The sequence below is a fragment of the Entelurus aequoreus genome, linkage group LG22 (genome assembly GCF_033978785.1).
Source record: "Entelurus aequoreus isolate RoL-2023_Sb linkage group LG22, RoL_Eaeq_v1.1, whole genome shotgun sequence".
NCBI lineage: Eukaryota > Metazoa > Chordata > Actinopteri > Syngnathiformes > Syngnathidae > Entelurus > Entelurus aequoreus.
The window spans coordinates 42,678,716-42,694,209 of record NC_084752.1 but is presented as its reverse complement, the minus strand read 5'-3'; the positions used below and the strand labels follow the sequence as shown (position 1 = coordinate 42,694,209).

Here is a 15,494-nt window from a genome sequence, read left to right as displayed (position 1 = left end):
AGAGCAAAAAAGAAAGACGGCAGATCAACTGGTCTAAAAGGGGTCAAATGAGTTTTAAGATGGAACCCACTAGTGGTACACAAACCACAGTGTACGTACCACTAGTGGTACACAAACCACAGTGTACGTACCACTAGTGGTACACAAACCACAGTGTACGTACCACTAGTGGTACACAAACCACAGTGTACGTACCACTAGTGCAGTGGTTCTCGAACTTTTTCTGTCAGGCCCCCCTTCAGATGAAAAAAAAACATTGTGAACAAGAATGGATGTACTGGGAACCAGTTGTGAAAGAGAATGGATACACTGGGAACCAGTTCTGAACAATAACCGATACACTGGGAACCAGTTCTGAACAATAACCGATACACTGGGAACCAGTTCTGAACAATAACCGATACACTGGGAACCAGTTCTGAACAAGAAGCGGTTTTGGTCTGCAGAGGAAGCTGTTGGAACCCAAGAGCATGCTGACGCACAGAAGGCCACGCCCCCCCCAAGAGGCAACCACAGGTAAGAACTCCTCCTCCTGGTGAGTGTATTCAACAGTGGAAGCGTTTGGGTCTGGAGGTTGTCAAACAGGAAGTGATGCATGGATCAAAAGCCGGGGTCCCAGGTGGTGACCTGCGGCACGTCCAGCTCCTCCAAACATTGGATGACATCGCCGACGTTGAACGCCACGTCAGAGTCCAGCGACAGGCCGCACTCCATTCCCACCTTCACCACGCCCACCTCGTCTTTGTGGTGCTTCAACGCCTCCAGAGAACCTGCGCAGCAACACTTGTCAACTGACTGTGCTTTTATTTTGAAGGACGCTCTACTCACCTTCCCACAGCGTCTCTCCGCCTCGAAGCAGACGGAAGCGGAGCTTGCGATCGAGCTGACCTTTGTGAACGCGACAGCCCGCCACCGCCATCTTCTTCTTGCCCAGCGTCACATGGAACACGGCCCGCACCGCCGCCTCACCTGGTGGGCGGAGCAAGGGTTCGACGCCGAGGAAGCGCTGAGCAATGATGCGATGACTCACCCACAGTGTTGTGATGTAGGAGTGGCGGCAACTTGCTGTTAAGCTCCGCCTTCAGCTGCTCCACCAGCTGGTAGATGACGGCGTTGAGCCTCAGCGGGACACCCTGCCTGGCCGCCATCTGCTGGATAGACTTGCCGGCCGCCACGTTGAAGCCGTACACGCTGCCTGCGGAGGAGCGCCGTCACCCAGAGTCAAGTGGCGGACCGCAAGCTCCTACCTCCAAAAGTCACCGCCATGTTGAGGTCATTTTCGGAGACGTCGCCGATGCCAGAGTGAACCACCGCCAGTCCACACTGGTCCTGAGCGTCGTAGGTGTCCACAATACTCAAGATGGCCTCCAAAGAGCCGTCCACATCAGCTGTGGGCGTGCAACAGGAAGAGGAGGTGAAGGAGAAAGATGGCGTGAAGGCGGCGGCTGGTACCTTTGATGATGAGCGGCAGGCTGAGGTCGGCGTGGGACGTCTGCTCGCTGGGCCTCAGCTTGCCCTTGGTGTTTAGATAGTTGAGGGCGCTCCTCTGGCGCCAGTGGAGGTGGGCCAGCCCCTCCCTCTGCTTCCTGTACTCATCCAGGTGTTCTTTCTGTTTCACCTGGATGGCGCTTTGCCCCGCCCTCATCCTCTGAAGCTCCGCCTCTTGGTTCCTCCAGTCCACCACCTCCCTGGCTCGCTGCTGTAGACAGAAGCACCACGTCATCGCCTGGGTCTCACCACCTAGGAGGGGCGTGGCTTCCTGACCTCAGACTCCACCTCCAAGATGGAATCGCCGGCAGACGGAAGCTCCTTCCAGCCAATCACCTCTACCGCCATGCTTGGCCCCGCCTCTTTGACCGCTCGGCCCTTCTCGTCAAACAGGTAGCGCACCTTTGCCCAAGTCTTCCCTGCCACCAGGATAGAGCCTCGCTTCAGCGCCCCCCGCTGGACGATGGCAGTCGTGGCGGGACTGCAGCAACAAGATGAAGCAGGAAGTGGATTTCAGCAACTTCCTGTTTGTTTAAATGGATCCCCAGGCGTCTATATACACACACACTAATATATATATATATATATACATACATACATACATACATACACACACACATTGTATATATATATATATATATATATATATTTAAATATATATATATATATACACATTTATATATATTTATATATTTCAATATATATAATGTGTGTGTGTGTATGTGTATATATATATATATATATATATTATATATATATATATATATTTACACATATACATATATATGTATATATACAGTATATATATATTTACACATATACACTACCGTTCAAAAGTTTGGGGTCACCCAAACAATTTTGTGGAATAGCCTTCGTTTCTAAGAACAAGAATAGACTGTCGAGTTTCAGATGAAAGTTCTCTTTTTCTGGCCATTTTGAGCGTTTAATTGACCCCACAAATGTGATGCTCCAGAAACTCAATCTGCTCAAAGGAAGGTCAGTTTTGTAGCTTCTGTAACGAGCTAAACTGTTTTCAGATGTGTGAACATGACTGCAAAAGGGTTTTCTAATCATCAATTAGCCTTCTGAGCCAATGAGCAAACACATTGTACCATTAGAACACTGGAGTGATAGTTGCTGGAAATGGGCCTCTATACACCTATGTAGATATTGCACCAAAAACCAGACATTTGCAGCTAGAATAGTCATTTACCACATTAGCAATGTATAGCGTGTATTTCTTTAAAGTTAAGACTAGTTTAAAGTTATCTTCATTGAAAAGTACAGTGCTTTTCCTTCAAAAATAAGGACATTTCAATGTGACCCCAAACTTTTGAACGGTAGTGTACATATATATATACATATATATATATATAATATATATATATATATATATATATATATATATATATATATATATATATATATATATATATATATATATATATATATAATATATATATATACACATATATATATACACATATATATATACACATATATATATACACATATATATATACACATATATATATATATATATATATATATATATATATATATATATATATATATATATATATATATATACATATATATATATATATATATATATATATATATATATATATATATATATATATATATATATATATATACATATATACATATATACATATATATATATATATATACATATATATATATATACATATATATATATATACATATATATATATATACATATATATATATATATATATATATATATATATACATATATATATACGTATATATATATATATATATATATACATATATATATACGTATATATATATATATATATATATATATATATATATATACATATATATATATATATATATACATATATATATATGTATATATATATATATATATATATATATATACATATATATATATATATACATATATATATATATGTATGTGTGTCCCAAAGTAGTTGGGAAAGGGCATGTTCACCACTGTGTTACATGGCCTTTCCTTTTAACAACACTCAGTAAAGGTTTGGGAACTGAGGAGACACATTTTTGAAGCTTCTCAGGTGGAATTCTTTCCCATTCTTGCTTGATGTACAGCTTAAGTTGTTCAACAGTCCGGGGGTCTCCCTTGTGCTATTTTAGGCTTCATAATGCGCCACACATTTTCAATGGGAGACAGGTCTGGACTACAGGCAGGCCAGTCTAGTACCCGCACTCTTTTACTATGAAGCCACGTTGATGTAACACGTGGCTTGGCATTGTCTTGCTGAAATAAGCAGGGGCGTCCATAGTAACGTTGCTTGGATGGCAACATATGTTGCTCCAAAAGCTGTATGTACCTTTCAGCATTAATGGTGCCTTCACAGATGTGTAAGTTACCCATGTCTTGGCCACTAATACACCCCCATACCATCACACATGCTGGCTTTTACACTTTGCGCCTATAACAATCCGGATGGTTCTTTTCCTCTTTGGACCGGAGGACACGACGTCCACAGTTTCCAAAAACAATTTGAAATGTGGACTCGTCAGACCACAGAACACTTTTCCACTTTGTATCAGTCCATCTTAGATGAGCTCAGGCTCAGCAAAGCCGACGCCGTTTCTGGGTGTTGTTGATAAATGGTTTTTGCGTTGCATAGGAGAGTTTTAACTTGCACTTACAGATGTAGCGACCAACGGGTATATTTTGCGCTGGGTGCAGGCGCCAAGTCCTGTTGGAACTTGAAATCTCCATCTCCATAGAGCAGGTCAGCAGCAGGAAGCATGAAGTGCTCTAAAACTTGCTGGTAGACGGCTGCGTTGACCCTGGATCTCAGGAAACAGAGTGGACCGACACCAGCAGATGACATGGCACCCCAAACCATCACTGATGGTGGAAACTTTACACTAAACTTCAGGCAACGTGGATCCTGTGCCTCTCCTGTCTTCCTCCAGACTCTGGGACCTCAATTTCCAAAGGAAATGCAAAATTTGCTTTCGTCAGAAAACATGACTTTGGACCACTCAGCAGCAGTCCAGCTCTTTTTTCCAGGGTCAACGCAGCCGTCTACCAGCAAGTTTTAGAGCACTTCATGCTTCCTGCTGCTGACCTGCTCTATGGAGATGGAGATTTCAAGTTCCAACGGGACTTGGCGCCTGCACACAGCGCAAAATCTACCCGTGCCTGGTTTACGGACCATGGTATTTCTGTTCTAAATTGGCCCGCCAACTCCCCTGACCTTAGCCCCATAGAAAATCTGTGGGGTATTGTGAAAAGGAAGATGCAGAATGCCAGACCCAAAAACGCAGAAGAGTTGAAGGCCACTATCAGAGCAACCTGGGCTCTCATAACACCTGAGCAGTGCCAGAAACTCATGGACTCCATGCCACGCCGCATTAACGCAGTAATTGAGGCAAAAGGAGCTCCAACCAAGTATTGAGTATTGTACATGCTCATATTTTTCATTTTCATACTTTTCAGTTGGCCAACATTTCTAAAAATCCCTTTTTTGTATTAGCCTTAAGTAATATTCTAATTTTGTGACACACGGAATTTTGGATTTTCATTTGTTGCCACTTCAAATCATCAAAATTAAATGAAATAAACATTTGAATGCATCGGTCTGTGTGCAATGAATAAATATAATGTACAAGTTACACCTTTTGAATGCAATTACTGAAATAAATCAAGTTTTTCAAAATATTCTAATTTACTGGCTTTTACCTGTATAGAGCCACCCACACCAGTTTCAAATTAGTTACCTAATTAATGAATTGGAAAGAAAATGTTATGACAGTAGCGTATGTGTGTGGCCGTGAGGTGAGTGACGTCAGTGAGTGTGTGGGCGAGAGAAGAGAGGGAGCGGTAGCGTGAGTGCCGGCGGGGACTAGTTTGTTTTGTATTATTTTGTTGTTTATTGTCAAAATATACACTCCCATTGTCCACTTAAATATTTCCAAGATATTTCTTTATTCTTAGAAAACGGATTCCCTTCCGTGATTGGTTATTTCTATGGACACAGAAATGACGTCACCTAAAATTGCGTTTACGGCACATAGTAATGTCGTAATTCAGCTCTGAGTGTGACACTTAAGATTCAGTCCTACACTTCGCTGAAAGTGTGAGTAAGACGCTTGATAACTAACTTTTAAGTGCAGCTTTCAGCCAAGAATTTATTTACTCTTAAGTCAACTCTTAGCAGACTTCTTAGGAGTAATTCTGAGAAGCTTGATAAGTACGGCCCCAGAAAAGTAAGTAGACATACGGTTGGATATGTTAAAGGAATTAGTCTACGTTACCTAGGCTATACCAAATACGCCCATGTCTAACCTATATTGAGTTCGGTCAGCTGAATAATTGTGATGGTTACGTGTTGTTTGGGCGCACTACAATGCAAAGAAATTAAGGCAATTGCGTTGTTTATTGTGTTTTTTTCTATTCGGAATATACTACTGCGTGTTAATTATTTGGCCTCGCTTTCAAGTGAAGCGCATCTCCGATTGGCTACAATGTAAGGCTATTTAGCCTGCTTTGTTTGTCTATTTTCATCATCATCATCATCATCATCATTTTTATTTATCTCCTTCATTGATGTGCATCTTTGATAGACAATTATACCACAATTATTCAGTTACACCGTTACACACCAATGCCTGAGAAGGAGCAGGATGAAGAAAAATCTTATATTTTCCTGCCCCCTTCACATAATACATAGTCTTACTTAATGATATGTGAACCAACAATTACATCCAAATATAACGAAAACAAAACAAAACAAAACAAAACAAAAAAAACACAAGTGCAAAACTTCATGAAGTACAAACCGAACAAAAATACAAAAGAAGTAATATACAGGTACACCTCACAGGATGATACAAAACAGATACAAAACCAGGCAAAAAACAAGTAAATTAATAATTATAAAGCAAAATGTAAACACTTATGGCTGTCCATATGATTTTATTGTTCTGTCTTTATATATTTTTTTCAATTTGAATATATTTTTACAATCTTTTATCTCATTATAAAGAGAATTCCATAGTTTAACCCCCACCACTGATATACACATTTGTTTTAAAGTTGTCCTTGAATACTGATGTTGGAAATGACCTTTTCTTCTATGCTCTTCATTCTCAGAAGTGATGACAAACATTTTTTGTAAATTTGCTGGTAATGTTTTGCTTTTAGCCTTAAACATGACACATAATGTCTGTAACTTTACTAGCTCCTGTAATTTCAATAAACCTGAATTAATGAATAATATGTTAGTGTGTTCTAAGTAATCTACTTTATGAATAATCCTTATAGCTCTTTTCTGTAGTTGATACAATGCCTTTATGTTACTCTTATATGTGTTCCCCCACACTTCCACACAGTAGTTGATATATGGCAATATAAGTGCACAATACAATATACGCATTGCCCTATAATCTAACACATATTTTACCTTATTTAATATAAAAATACTCTTAGACATCTTTTTCCGCAGATGTGCAATATGAGATTTCCATGTCAGACCGTCATCCAGTATCACTCCTAAAAATCTAAGTTCAGAAACCCTTTCAATATCTATTCCATTTATTGACAATTTGATCGTTTCCTCCCTTTTCCTCTTACAAAAAATCATGAACTTTGTTTTTTCTACATTTAATGATAATTTATTGGCATCAAACCATCTCTTAAGTTTAATCATTTATTTTATTTATTTATTATCATTTTCATTATAATTCAAGTTTGATGATAAAGTGCAGTCTGATGGGTTTGATTTCCCCCCTTCAGCTATTTGCCTTGGCCAATAAGTTGCAGGTAATGTATTATTATTATGTATTTAATTCATTTTTGTTTAAATAGGGATGACATACATATGTTATTGTATAATTTAAGTTTGTGCGCGTGATTGACAGCCTAAGGCTTATGAGGCACATTTTTTAAAAATTTTTTATTTCAACTTAAAATTGTATGAGCCTATACCTACAACATAGGCTATGTCTTTATCTTTATTTCCCTGCCTGTCGTTGACAATGGAGATTGTCTGATATTTTGTCATGGCTGCAGATCAATCAATAAAGGTTTATCTTTGTCGCAAAATTGTTCACTGTTTCACCGTGCACCCCGCCCTCGTCCCTATGTGAGCATTAGAACGCTAACAAGTTAATAGTCATTGAAATACATTCAGAACATTTTTTTTACCTAACGAAAATATAGGCCTAGTCTTTCTAAAACATTTTTTTAACTTCTTAAAAGCATCGTTCTGCTTGCTGCAACTGCGCACACAAAGTGTGAGGAGCTGATCTGAGGGCATTGGCAACAATGGTCAACACTTTCTTAATGGAAATGACAATAATATTATAATAATGATAAATAATATTATCAGGCATTAATATCTCTTAGCCTCTAATGCGTGGCCAAGAGATATTCATGCGTGGCATGCATTGAATGTCTCTGCTGCATTGGCTCAGTCTCCTTTCTTTAACAGGCAAAAGCTTTCTAACCTCACTAATGCCTTGCATCGTCTATATTAGATATATAACAACGGGCCGGTGGCGGGCGGGTGTGGTTTTGATACAATGTTGGTTCGGGTGGATGGCGGGTGGATGACGACTTTTGTGATGCGGTTGCGGATGAAATAATTGCCTATCCGCGCATCTCTAATATATAGACATATATATATATATATATATATATATACACAGACAAATATATTAAAGTTAAAGTACCAATATTGTCACACACACACTAAGTGTGGTGAAATTTGTCCTCTGCATTTGACCCATCCCCTTGTTCACCCCCTGGGAGGTGAGGGGAGCAGTGAGCAGCAGCGGTGCATATATACAGTATATACACACATATACATATATATAAATAAATAACGGATCCATGATGGCAAGGCAACAGCACCACAAACTCTTGTTTAAGAGACACCATCTTGTTTCTATGTCCTTACACTACTAACCCTTTGCCTTTGTCTGTGCGACTCTCGATGACCACGCCCTCCACCGGGCCATCAGGCTCCGCCTTCAGCTCCAGCACCTCTGCCAGGGCCACCGTGGCCTCCACCAGAGCCTGCAGGTTGTCCCCCTGGCGACGAGCAGAGTGGGAGGTGGTGACTACCGTCAGCACGAGCTACAGGTGTCCATACCTTGAGGGCGGAGACGTGGATGGCCTGAACGTCTCCTCCCAATTCCTCGCAGACCACATCGTGAGCCAGGAGTTCCAGTTTGACCCTCTGAGGGTCGGCCTGAGGTTTGTCGCACTTGTTGACCGCCACGATGATGGGAACTGCAACACACAAGGATGCTAACGCCGCCAGTCAGCAGCTGTGGTGCGTACCTTACCTGCGGCTTGCTTGGCGTGCTGGATGGATTCCACCGTCTGTTTCATCACGCCGTCGTCGGCCGCCACCACCAGGATGACCATGTCTGTGGCGTGGGCTCCACGCGCCCTCATGGCGGAGAAGGCGGCATGGCCGGGCGTGTCCAGGAAGGTGATGCTCTCACCTGTGGGCAACTCCACTGCAAGACAAAAACAAGGTGGGTGCCTCCACCAGTGTGGGCGGTTCTGAGTCCGATACCTCGGAAGGCTCCGATGTGCTGCGTGATGCCGCCGGCCTCCTTGGCGGCAATCTGGCTTTTCCTCAGACTATCCAGCAGCGTGGTCTTGCCGTGGTCCACGTGACCCATGATCGTCACCACTGGGGGGCGCTGCACCATTCTGCTCTGGTCCGCCGGAGGTCTGCGGGGGTCAGAGGTCAGCTGTTAGAACAGTTTGATGATGTCGTAGCCTGATCAAACTGTCAGGTACCGTGGCACGGCGTCTCTGTCCTCTCTTTCTTGACTCTCGCTCAGTTTGGCCCATCGGAACTTCATTCCTGAGCGCGTCACCACCTCTTTGATCCACCTCTCGTCCAGAACCGAGTCTGGCTCCAGACAGTCCACATCCAGCGACGTATTCAGCAGCGCCTCCACAATGTGATCTACACACATCCAAAGTCCTGGTCTGTGACTTGTTGAAACTACTACAAGTGGAAAGCACTGATCTGGATCAGAACAGTCCAAGACTAGACCCTAGACTTAGACTGCTAAGATCTAGTCTTGGACTTCGACTGATAGTTTTAGTTGCATTGTAAAACTTACAAATGTTGCTTAAAGTGATGAAGAATCCTTTCGATCAGAAACACTATGGACAGTTCTACTTCCGGTTCAAGGCACCAAACAGGAAAAACATATTGAACCCGCAGCACCTGCTGTGAGCAAACTCGTCCTAAAGATGGCGCCATAGCACAAACAATCACACACCTTTTTAGCGTAACATGAAAACTATTTCTTTAAAAACTAAACATTATGGCCATTAGCGAGGAAAAATCCATAAATTAGCCGACAGATTTGAACAATAAGTTATTCACTGAAATATATTTATTAATTGTGGTTCTTACAAAAAATATATCTTGTAAAAATATAAAAGCTAAAATGTCTCTTAAAGCTCTGCCCCTTTAATTAGTGCATACTAAATAATCTAACTTTAGCCTACTACTACAACCATATTATTTACCAGCAACATAAAGTGAAACAGAGGCAGAGGTGTCCTGCCACAGTCAGTAACAAATAAACAGTAGTAGTGGTGGTAGATAGACACAAAGCTTCATCAAACATCTGATCCACTGAACAAAGAGCTCCAAAAATCTTGATCCTACACTTCTCTTTTGTAAAGTAAATCTGAACAGCCGATATGGGCATCTACATCAACTATATGATTTGCCTGAGAAGCTTAAAAAATAATAATAATAATAAAATAAATTAAATTTAAAAAAAAAAGTTTTTGTGGCGGCCTTAATTCTTTCGTGGCGGGCCGCCACTAATAAATGAATGTGTGGGAAACACTGAAGAGTACCACAGAAGAAGACTACAAGAGTACCACAGAAGAAGAGTAGAAGAGTACCACACAAGACTACAAGAGTACCACACAAGACTACAAAAGTACCACAGAAGAAGACTACAAGAGTACCACACAAGACTACAAGAGTACCACACAAGACTACAAAAGTACCACAGAAGAAGACTACAAGAGTACCACACAAGACTACAAGAGTACCACACAAGACTACAAGAGTACCACAGAAGAAGAGTAGAAGGGTACCACAGAAGAAGAGTAGAAGAGTACCACAGAAGAAGAGTAGAAGAGTACCACACAAGACTACAAGAGTACCACAGAAGGAGACTACAAGAGTACCACACAAGACTACAAGAGTAACACACAAGACTACAAGAGTAACACACAAGACTACAGAAGTACCACAGAAGAAGACTACAAGAGTACCTCACAAGACTACAAGAGGACCACACAAGACTACAAGAGTACCACAGAAGAAGACTACAAGAGTACCACAGTAGACTACAAGTGTACCACAAAAGACTACAAGAGTAACACACAAGACTACAAAAGTACCACAGAAGAAGACTACAAGAGTACCACACAAGACTACAAGAGTACCACAGAAGGAGACTACAAGAGTACCACAGAAGAAGACTACAAGAGTACCACACAAGACTACAAGAGTAACACACAAGACTACAAAAGTAGCACAGAAGAAGACTACAAGAGTACCACACAAGACTACAAGAGTACCACACAAGACTACAAGAGTACCACAGAAGGAGACTACAAGAGTACCACACAAGACTACAAGAGTAACACACAGGACTACAAAAGTACCACAGAAGAAGACTACAAGAGTACCACACAAGACTACAAGAGTACCACACAAGACTACAAGAGTACCACAGAAGGAGACTACAAAAGTACCACACAAGACTACAAGAGTACCACAGAAGGAGACTACAAGAGTACCACACAAGACTACAAGAGTAACACACAAGACTACAAAAGTACCACAGAAGAAGACTACAAGAGTACCACACAAGACTACAAAAGTACCACACAAGACTACAAGAGTACCACAGAAGAAGAGTACCACAGAAGAAGAGTAGAAGAGTACCACAGAAGAAGGCGGCCAACTCGGCGCACCAACGAAGAAATCATCATCATATCTGTCAGCAAAATAACATCTTTTATTACCTAACTCTTTTATTAACTAACTCTTTTATTAACTAACTATGGACGAAGAGTGAGGGAGACTACGGGCAAAGAGTGCGGGAGACTATGGACGAAGAGTGCCGGAGGGAGACTATGGACGAAGAGTGCGGGAGGGAGACTATGGACGAAGAGTGCGGGAGGGAGACTATGGGCGAAGAGTGCGGGAGGGAGACTATGGACGAAGAGTGCGGGAGGGAGACTATGGACGAAGAGTGCGGGAGGGAGACTATGGACGAAGAGTGCGGGAGGGAGACTATGGGCGAAGAGTGCGGGAGGGAGACTATGGACGAAGAGTGCGGGAGGGAGACTATGGGCGAAGAGTGCGGGAGGGAGACTATGGACGAAGAGTACGGGAGGGAGATTATGGACGAAGAGTGCGAGAGGGAGACTATGGACGAAGAGTGCGGGAGGGAGACTATGGACGAAGAGTGCGACGAAGAGTGCGGGAGGGAGACTATGGACGAAGAGTGCGGGAGGGAGACTATGGACGAAGAGTGCGAGAGGGAGACTATGGACGAAGAGTGCGGGAGGGAGACTATGGACGAAGAGTGCGACGAAGAGTGCGGGAGGGAGACTATGGACGAAGAGTGCGGGAGGGAGACTATGGACGAAGAGTGCGGGAGGGAGACTATGGACGAAGAGTGAGGGAGACTACGGACGAAGAGTGCCACAGAAGAAGAGTGCCACAAAAGAAGAGTACTACAGAAGAAGAGTACCACAGAAGAAGAGTACCACAGAAGAACAGTACCACAGAAAAAGAGTAGAAGAATACCACAGAAGAAGAGTACCACAGAAGAAGAGTACCACAGAAGAAGAGTAGAAGAATACCACAGAAGAAGAGTACCACAGAAGAAGAGTAGAAGAGTACCACAGAAGAAGAGAAGAAGAGTACCACAGAAGAAGACAAGTCCTCACCAAAGTCTCGGTCCATGGCGCGAGCGAGCGCCTCCACCGTCATCCTCTGCCAGATTTCCACTTCCTGTTTGTTCCTGTTGACCTTTGGCCTCTGCTCCTTCCTGTCACCTTTGACCTGCAGCAGGCCACAAGGTGAGGTCACGTGACAGCCCCGAGCTTCACAACTCACCTGCTTGGAGGCCAGCGTCCTGCAGGTGAACAGGGGGGCGGGGCTTGTAGCCGGAAGTAGGGCTGGGTGCACGAGGCGGCCAACTCGGCGCACCAACGAAGAAATCATCATCATATCTGTCAGCAAAATAACATCTTTTATTACCTAACTCTTTAATAAACTAACTATTTTATTAACTAAGTCTTTTATTAACTAACTTGTATGTTGCTCACTGAAGAAAACATCATCATATCTGTCAGCAAAATAACATATTTTATTAACTAACTCTTAACTAACTTGTATGTTGCTCACTGAAGAAATTATCATATCTGTCAGTAAAATAACATCTTTTATTAACTAACTCTTTTATTGTTTAACTCTTTTATTGTTTAACTTCTATATTGCTCACTGAAGAAATCATCATATCTGTCAGCAAAATAACATATTGTATTACCTAACTCTTTTATCAACTAACTATTTTATTGTTTAACTTGTATGTTGCTCACTGAAGAAATCATCATATCTGTCAGCAAAATAACATCTTTTATTAACTAACTCTTTTATTAACTAACTTGTATGTTGCTCATTGAATAAATCATATCTGTCAGCAAAATAACATCTTTTATTACCTAACTCTTTTATTAACTAACTATTTCATTGTTGAACTTGTATGTTGCTCACTGAAGAAATCATCATCATATCTGTCAGCAAAATAACATATTTTATTACCTAACTCTTTTATTAACTAACTCTTTTAATAACTAACTTGTATGTTGCTCGCTGAAGAAGTGAAATGTTACCTTCTGGAAACTTCCACCTTCGTCGAAACAAAATCCACGTCTGATTTGGTCAAAAAAACAAAAATGAGAAGGCTTCTTTAGCTGCAAGGTGACCAAAACACCAGGCGGAAGAAACAAATGTTAAAAATGAAGAAATAACTCCTACTTTTAAGGAGAGTTCATCTGCCGTCGTCTTGCGGACATGCACGCCGCCATGACACTTTGCGGCAGCGTACAAGTGACGTCACCACCCGCAGCGTACTAGTGACGTCACCGCCCCAGCGGCGTGGAGTGCAACTGCAGCTCATAATGACTTCCGCTTCCGGTGTCTCCACTGACGATTAAGCTAACTCTAAGCTACATATTTAGCTGTTTGTTTTCATTAGATTCATGACTTCTGTACACTTAGCTAAATATGTTAACAAACAGCTACATATTTAGCTGTTTGTTTTAATTATATTCATGACTTCTGTACACTTAGCTAAATATGTTAAAAAACAGCTACATATTTAGCTGTTTGTTTTCATTACATTCATGACTTCTGTACACTTAGCTAAATATGTTAACATTAAGCTACATATTTAGCTGTTTGTTTTTATTAGATTCATGACTTCTGTACACTTAGCTAAACATGTTAACATTTGTTGACACATTATCCTATACTTGTTGGAGCTTGAATGTTGGCTAACACGGTAAGGTCTATTCGGGTGTGCTGGAGAGGAGGCTACGCCGGATAGTCGAACCTCGGATTCAGGAGGAACAGTGTGGTTTTAGTCCTGGTCGTGAAACTGTGGACCAGCTCTATACTCTCGGCAGGGTCCTTGAGGGTGCATGGGAGTTTGCCCAACCAGTCTACATGTGTTTTGTGGACTTGGAGAAGGCATTCGACCGTGTCCCTCGGGAAGTCCTGTGGGGAGTGCTCAGAGAGTATGGGGTATCAGACTGTCTGATTGTGGCGGTCCGCTCCCTGTATGATCAGTGCCAGAGTTTGGTCCACATTGCCGGCAGTAAGTCGGACACGTTTCCAGTGAGGGTTGGACTCCGCCAAGGCTGCCCTTGTTCACCGATTCTGTTCATAACTTTTATGGACAGAATTTCTAGGCGCAGTCAAGGCGTTGAGGGGATCTGGTTTGGTGGCTGCAGGATTAGGTCTCTGCTTTTTGCAGATGATGTGGTCCTGATGGCTTCATCTGGCAAGGATCTTCAGCTCTCACTGGATCGGTTCGCAGCTGAGTGTGAAGCGACTGGGATGAGAATCAGCACCTCCAAGTCCGAGTCCATGGTTCTCGCCCGGAAAAGGGTGGAGTGCCATCTCCGGGTTGCGGAGGAGACCCTGCCCCAAGTGGAGGAGTTCAAGTACGTCGGAGTCTTGTTCACGAGTGAGGGAAGAGTGGATCGTGAGATCGACAGGCGGATCGGTGCGGCGTCTTCAGTAATGCGGACGCTGTATCGATCCGTTGTGGTGAAGAAGGAGCTGAGCCGGAAGGCAAAGCTCTCAATTTACCGGTCGATCTACGTACCCATCCTCACCTATGGTCATGAGCTTTGGGTTATGACCGAAAGGACAAGATCACGGGTACAAGTGGCCGAAATGAGTTTCCTCCGCCGGGTGGCGGGGCTCTCCCTTAGAGATAGGGTGAGAAGCTCTGCCATCCGGGGGAAGCTCAAAGAAAAGCCGCTGCTCCTCCACATCGAGAGGAGCCAGATGAGGTGGTTCGGGCATCTGGTCAGGATGCCACCCGAACGCCTCCCTAGGGAGGTGTTTAGGGCACGTCCGACCGGTAGGAGGCCACGGGCAAGACCCAGGACACGTTGGGAAGACTATGTCTCCCGGCTGGCCTGGGAACGCCTCGGGATACCCCGGGAAGAGCTGGACGAAGTGGCTGGGGAGAGGGAAGTCTGGGTTTCTCTGCTTAGGCTGCTGCCCCCGCGACCCGACCTCGGATAAGCGGAAGAAGATGGATGGATGGATGGATGTTGGCTAACACCAGCACCCATACTTGCCAACCTTGAGACCTCCGAATTCGGGAGATGGGGGGGTGTATATATTTTCATATATCCATCCATC

General features: G+C 42.9%; 1 protein-coding gene across 1 annotated transcript; it reads right to left on the bottom strand.

Annotated features, from left to right (window-relative positions):
* Positions 1–6: 6 nt before the first annotated feature.
* LOC133639483 (translation initiation factor IF-2, mitochondrial-like) lies at positions 7–13,664 on the bottom strand. The gene is made up of 15 exons (XM_062032799.1): positions 13,593–13,664; positions 13,448–13,487; positions 12,669–12,784; positions 12,500–12,614; positions 9,296–9,467; positions 9,066–9,226; positions 8,830–9,006; positions 8,634–8,773; positions 8,448–8,572; positions 1,765–1,969; positions 1,453–1,699; positions 1,248–1,388; positions 1,031–1,195; positions 829–969; positions 7–770 (listed from the first exon to the last, which is right to left on the bottom strand). The coding sequence occupies exons 3-15, from the start codon at positions 12,780–12,782 to the stop codon at positions 601–603; spliced, it is 2,073 nt and encodes a 690-aa protein (XP_061888783.1). The 5' UTR covers positions 12,783–12,784; positions 13,448–13,487; positions 13,593–13,664; the 3' UTR covers positions 7–600.
* Between the last annotated feature and the right edge of the window lie 1,830 nt (positions 13,665–15,494).

Bases quoted from the DNA above. Each gene is read 5' to 3' on its own strand.
- LOC133639483 (XM_062032799.1), bottom strand. From the start codon at position 12,782: ATGATGATGATTTCTTCGTTGGTGCGCCGAGTTGGCCGCCTCGTGCAC. The intron at 1,700-1,764 runs GTCAGGAAGCCA...TTCTGTCTACAG, and splicing joins TCTTGGAGGTGGAGTCTGAG to CAGCGAGCCAGGGAGGTGGT. The intron at 771-828 runs GTGAGTAGAGCG...GTTGCTGCGCAG, and splicing joins CGGAGAGACGCTGTGGGAAG to GTTCTCTGGAGGCGTTGAAG.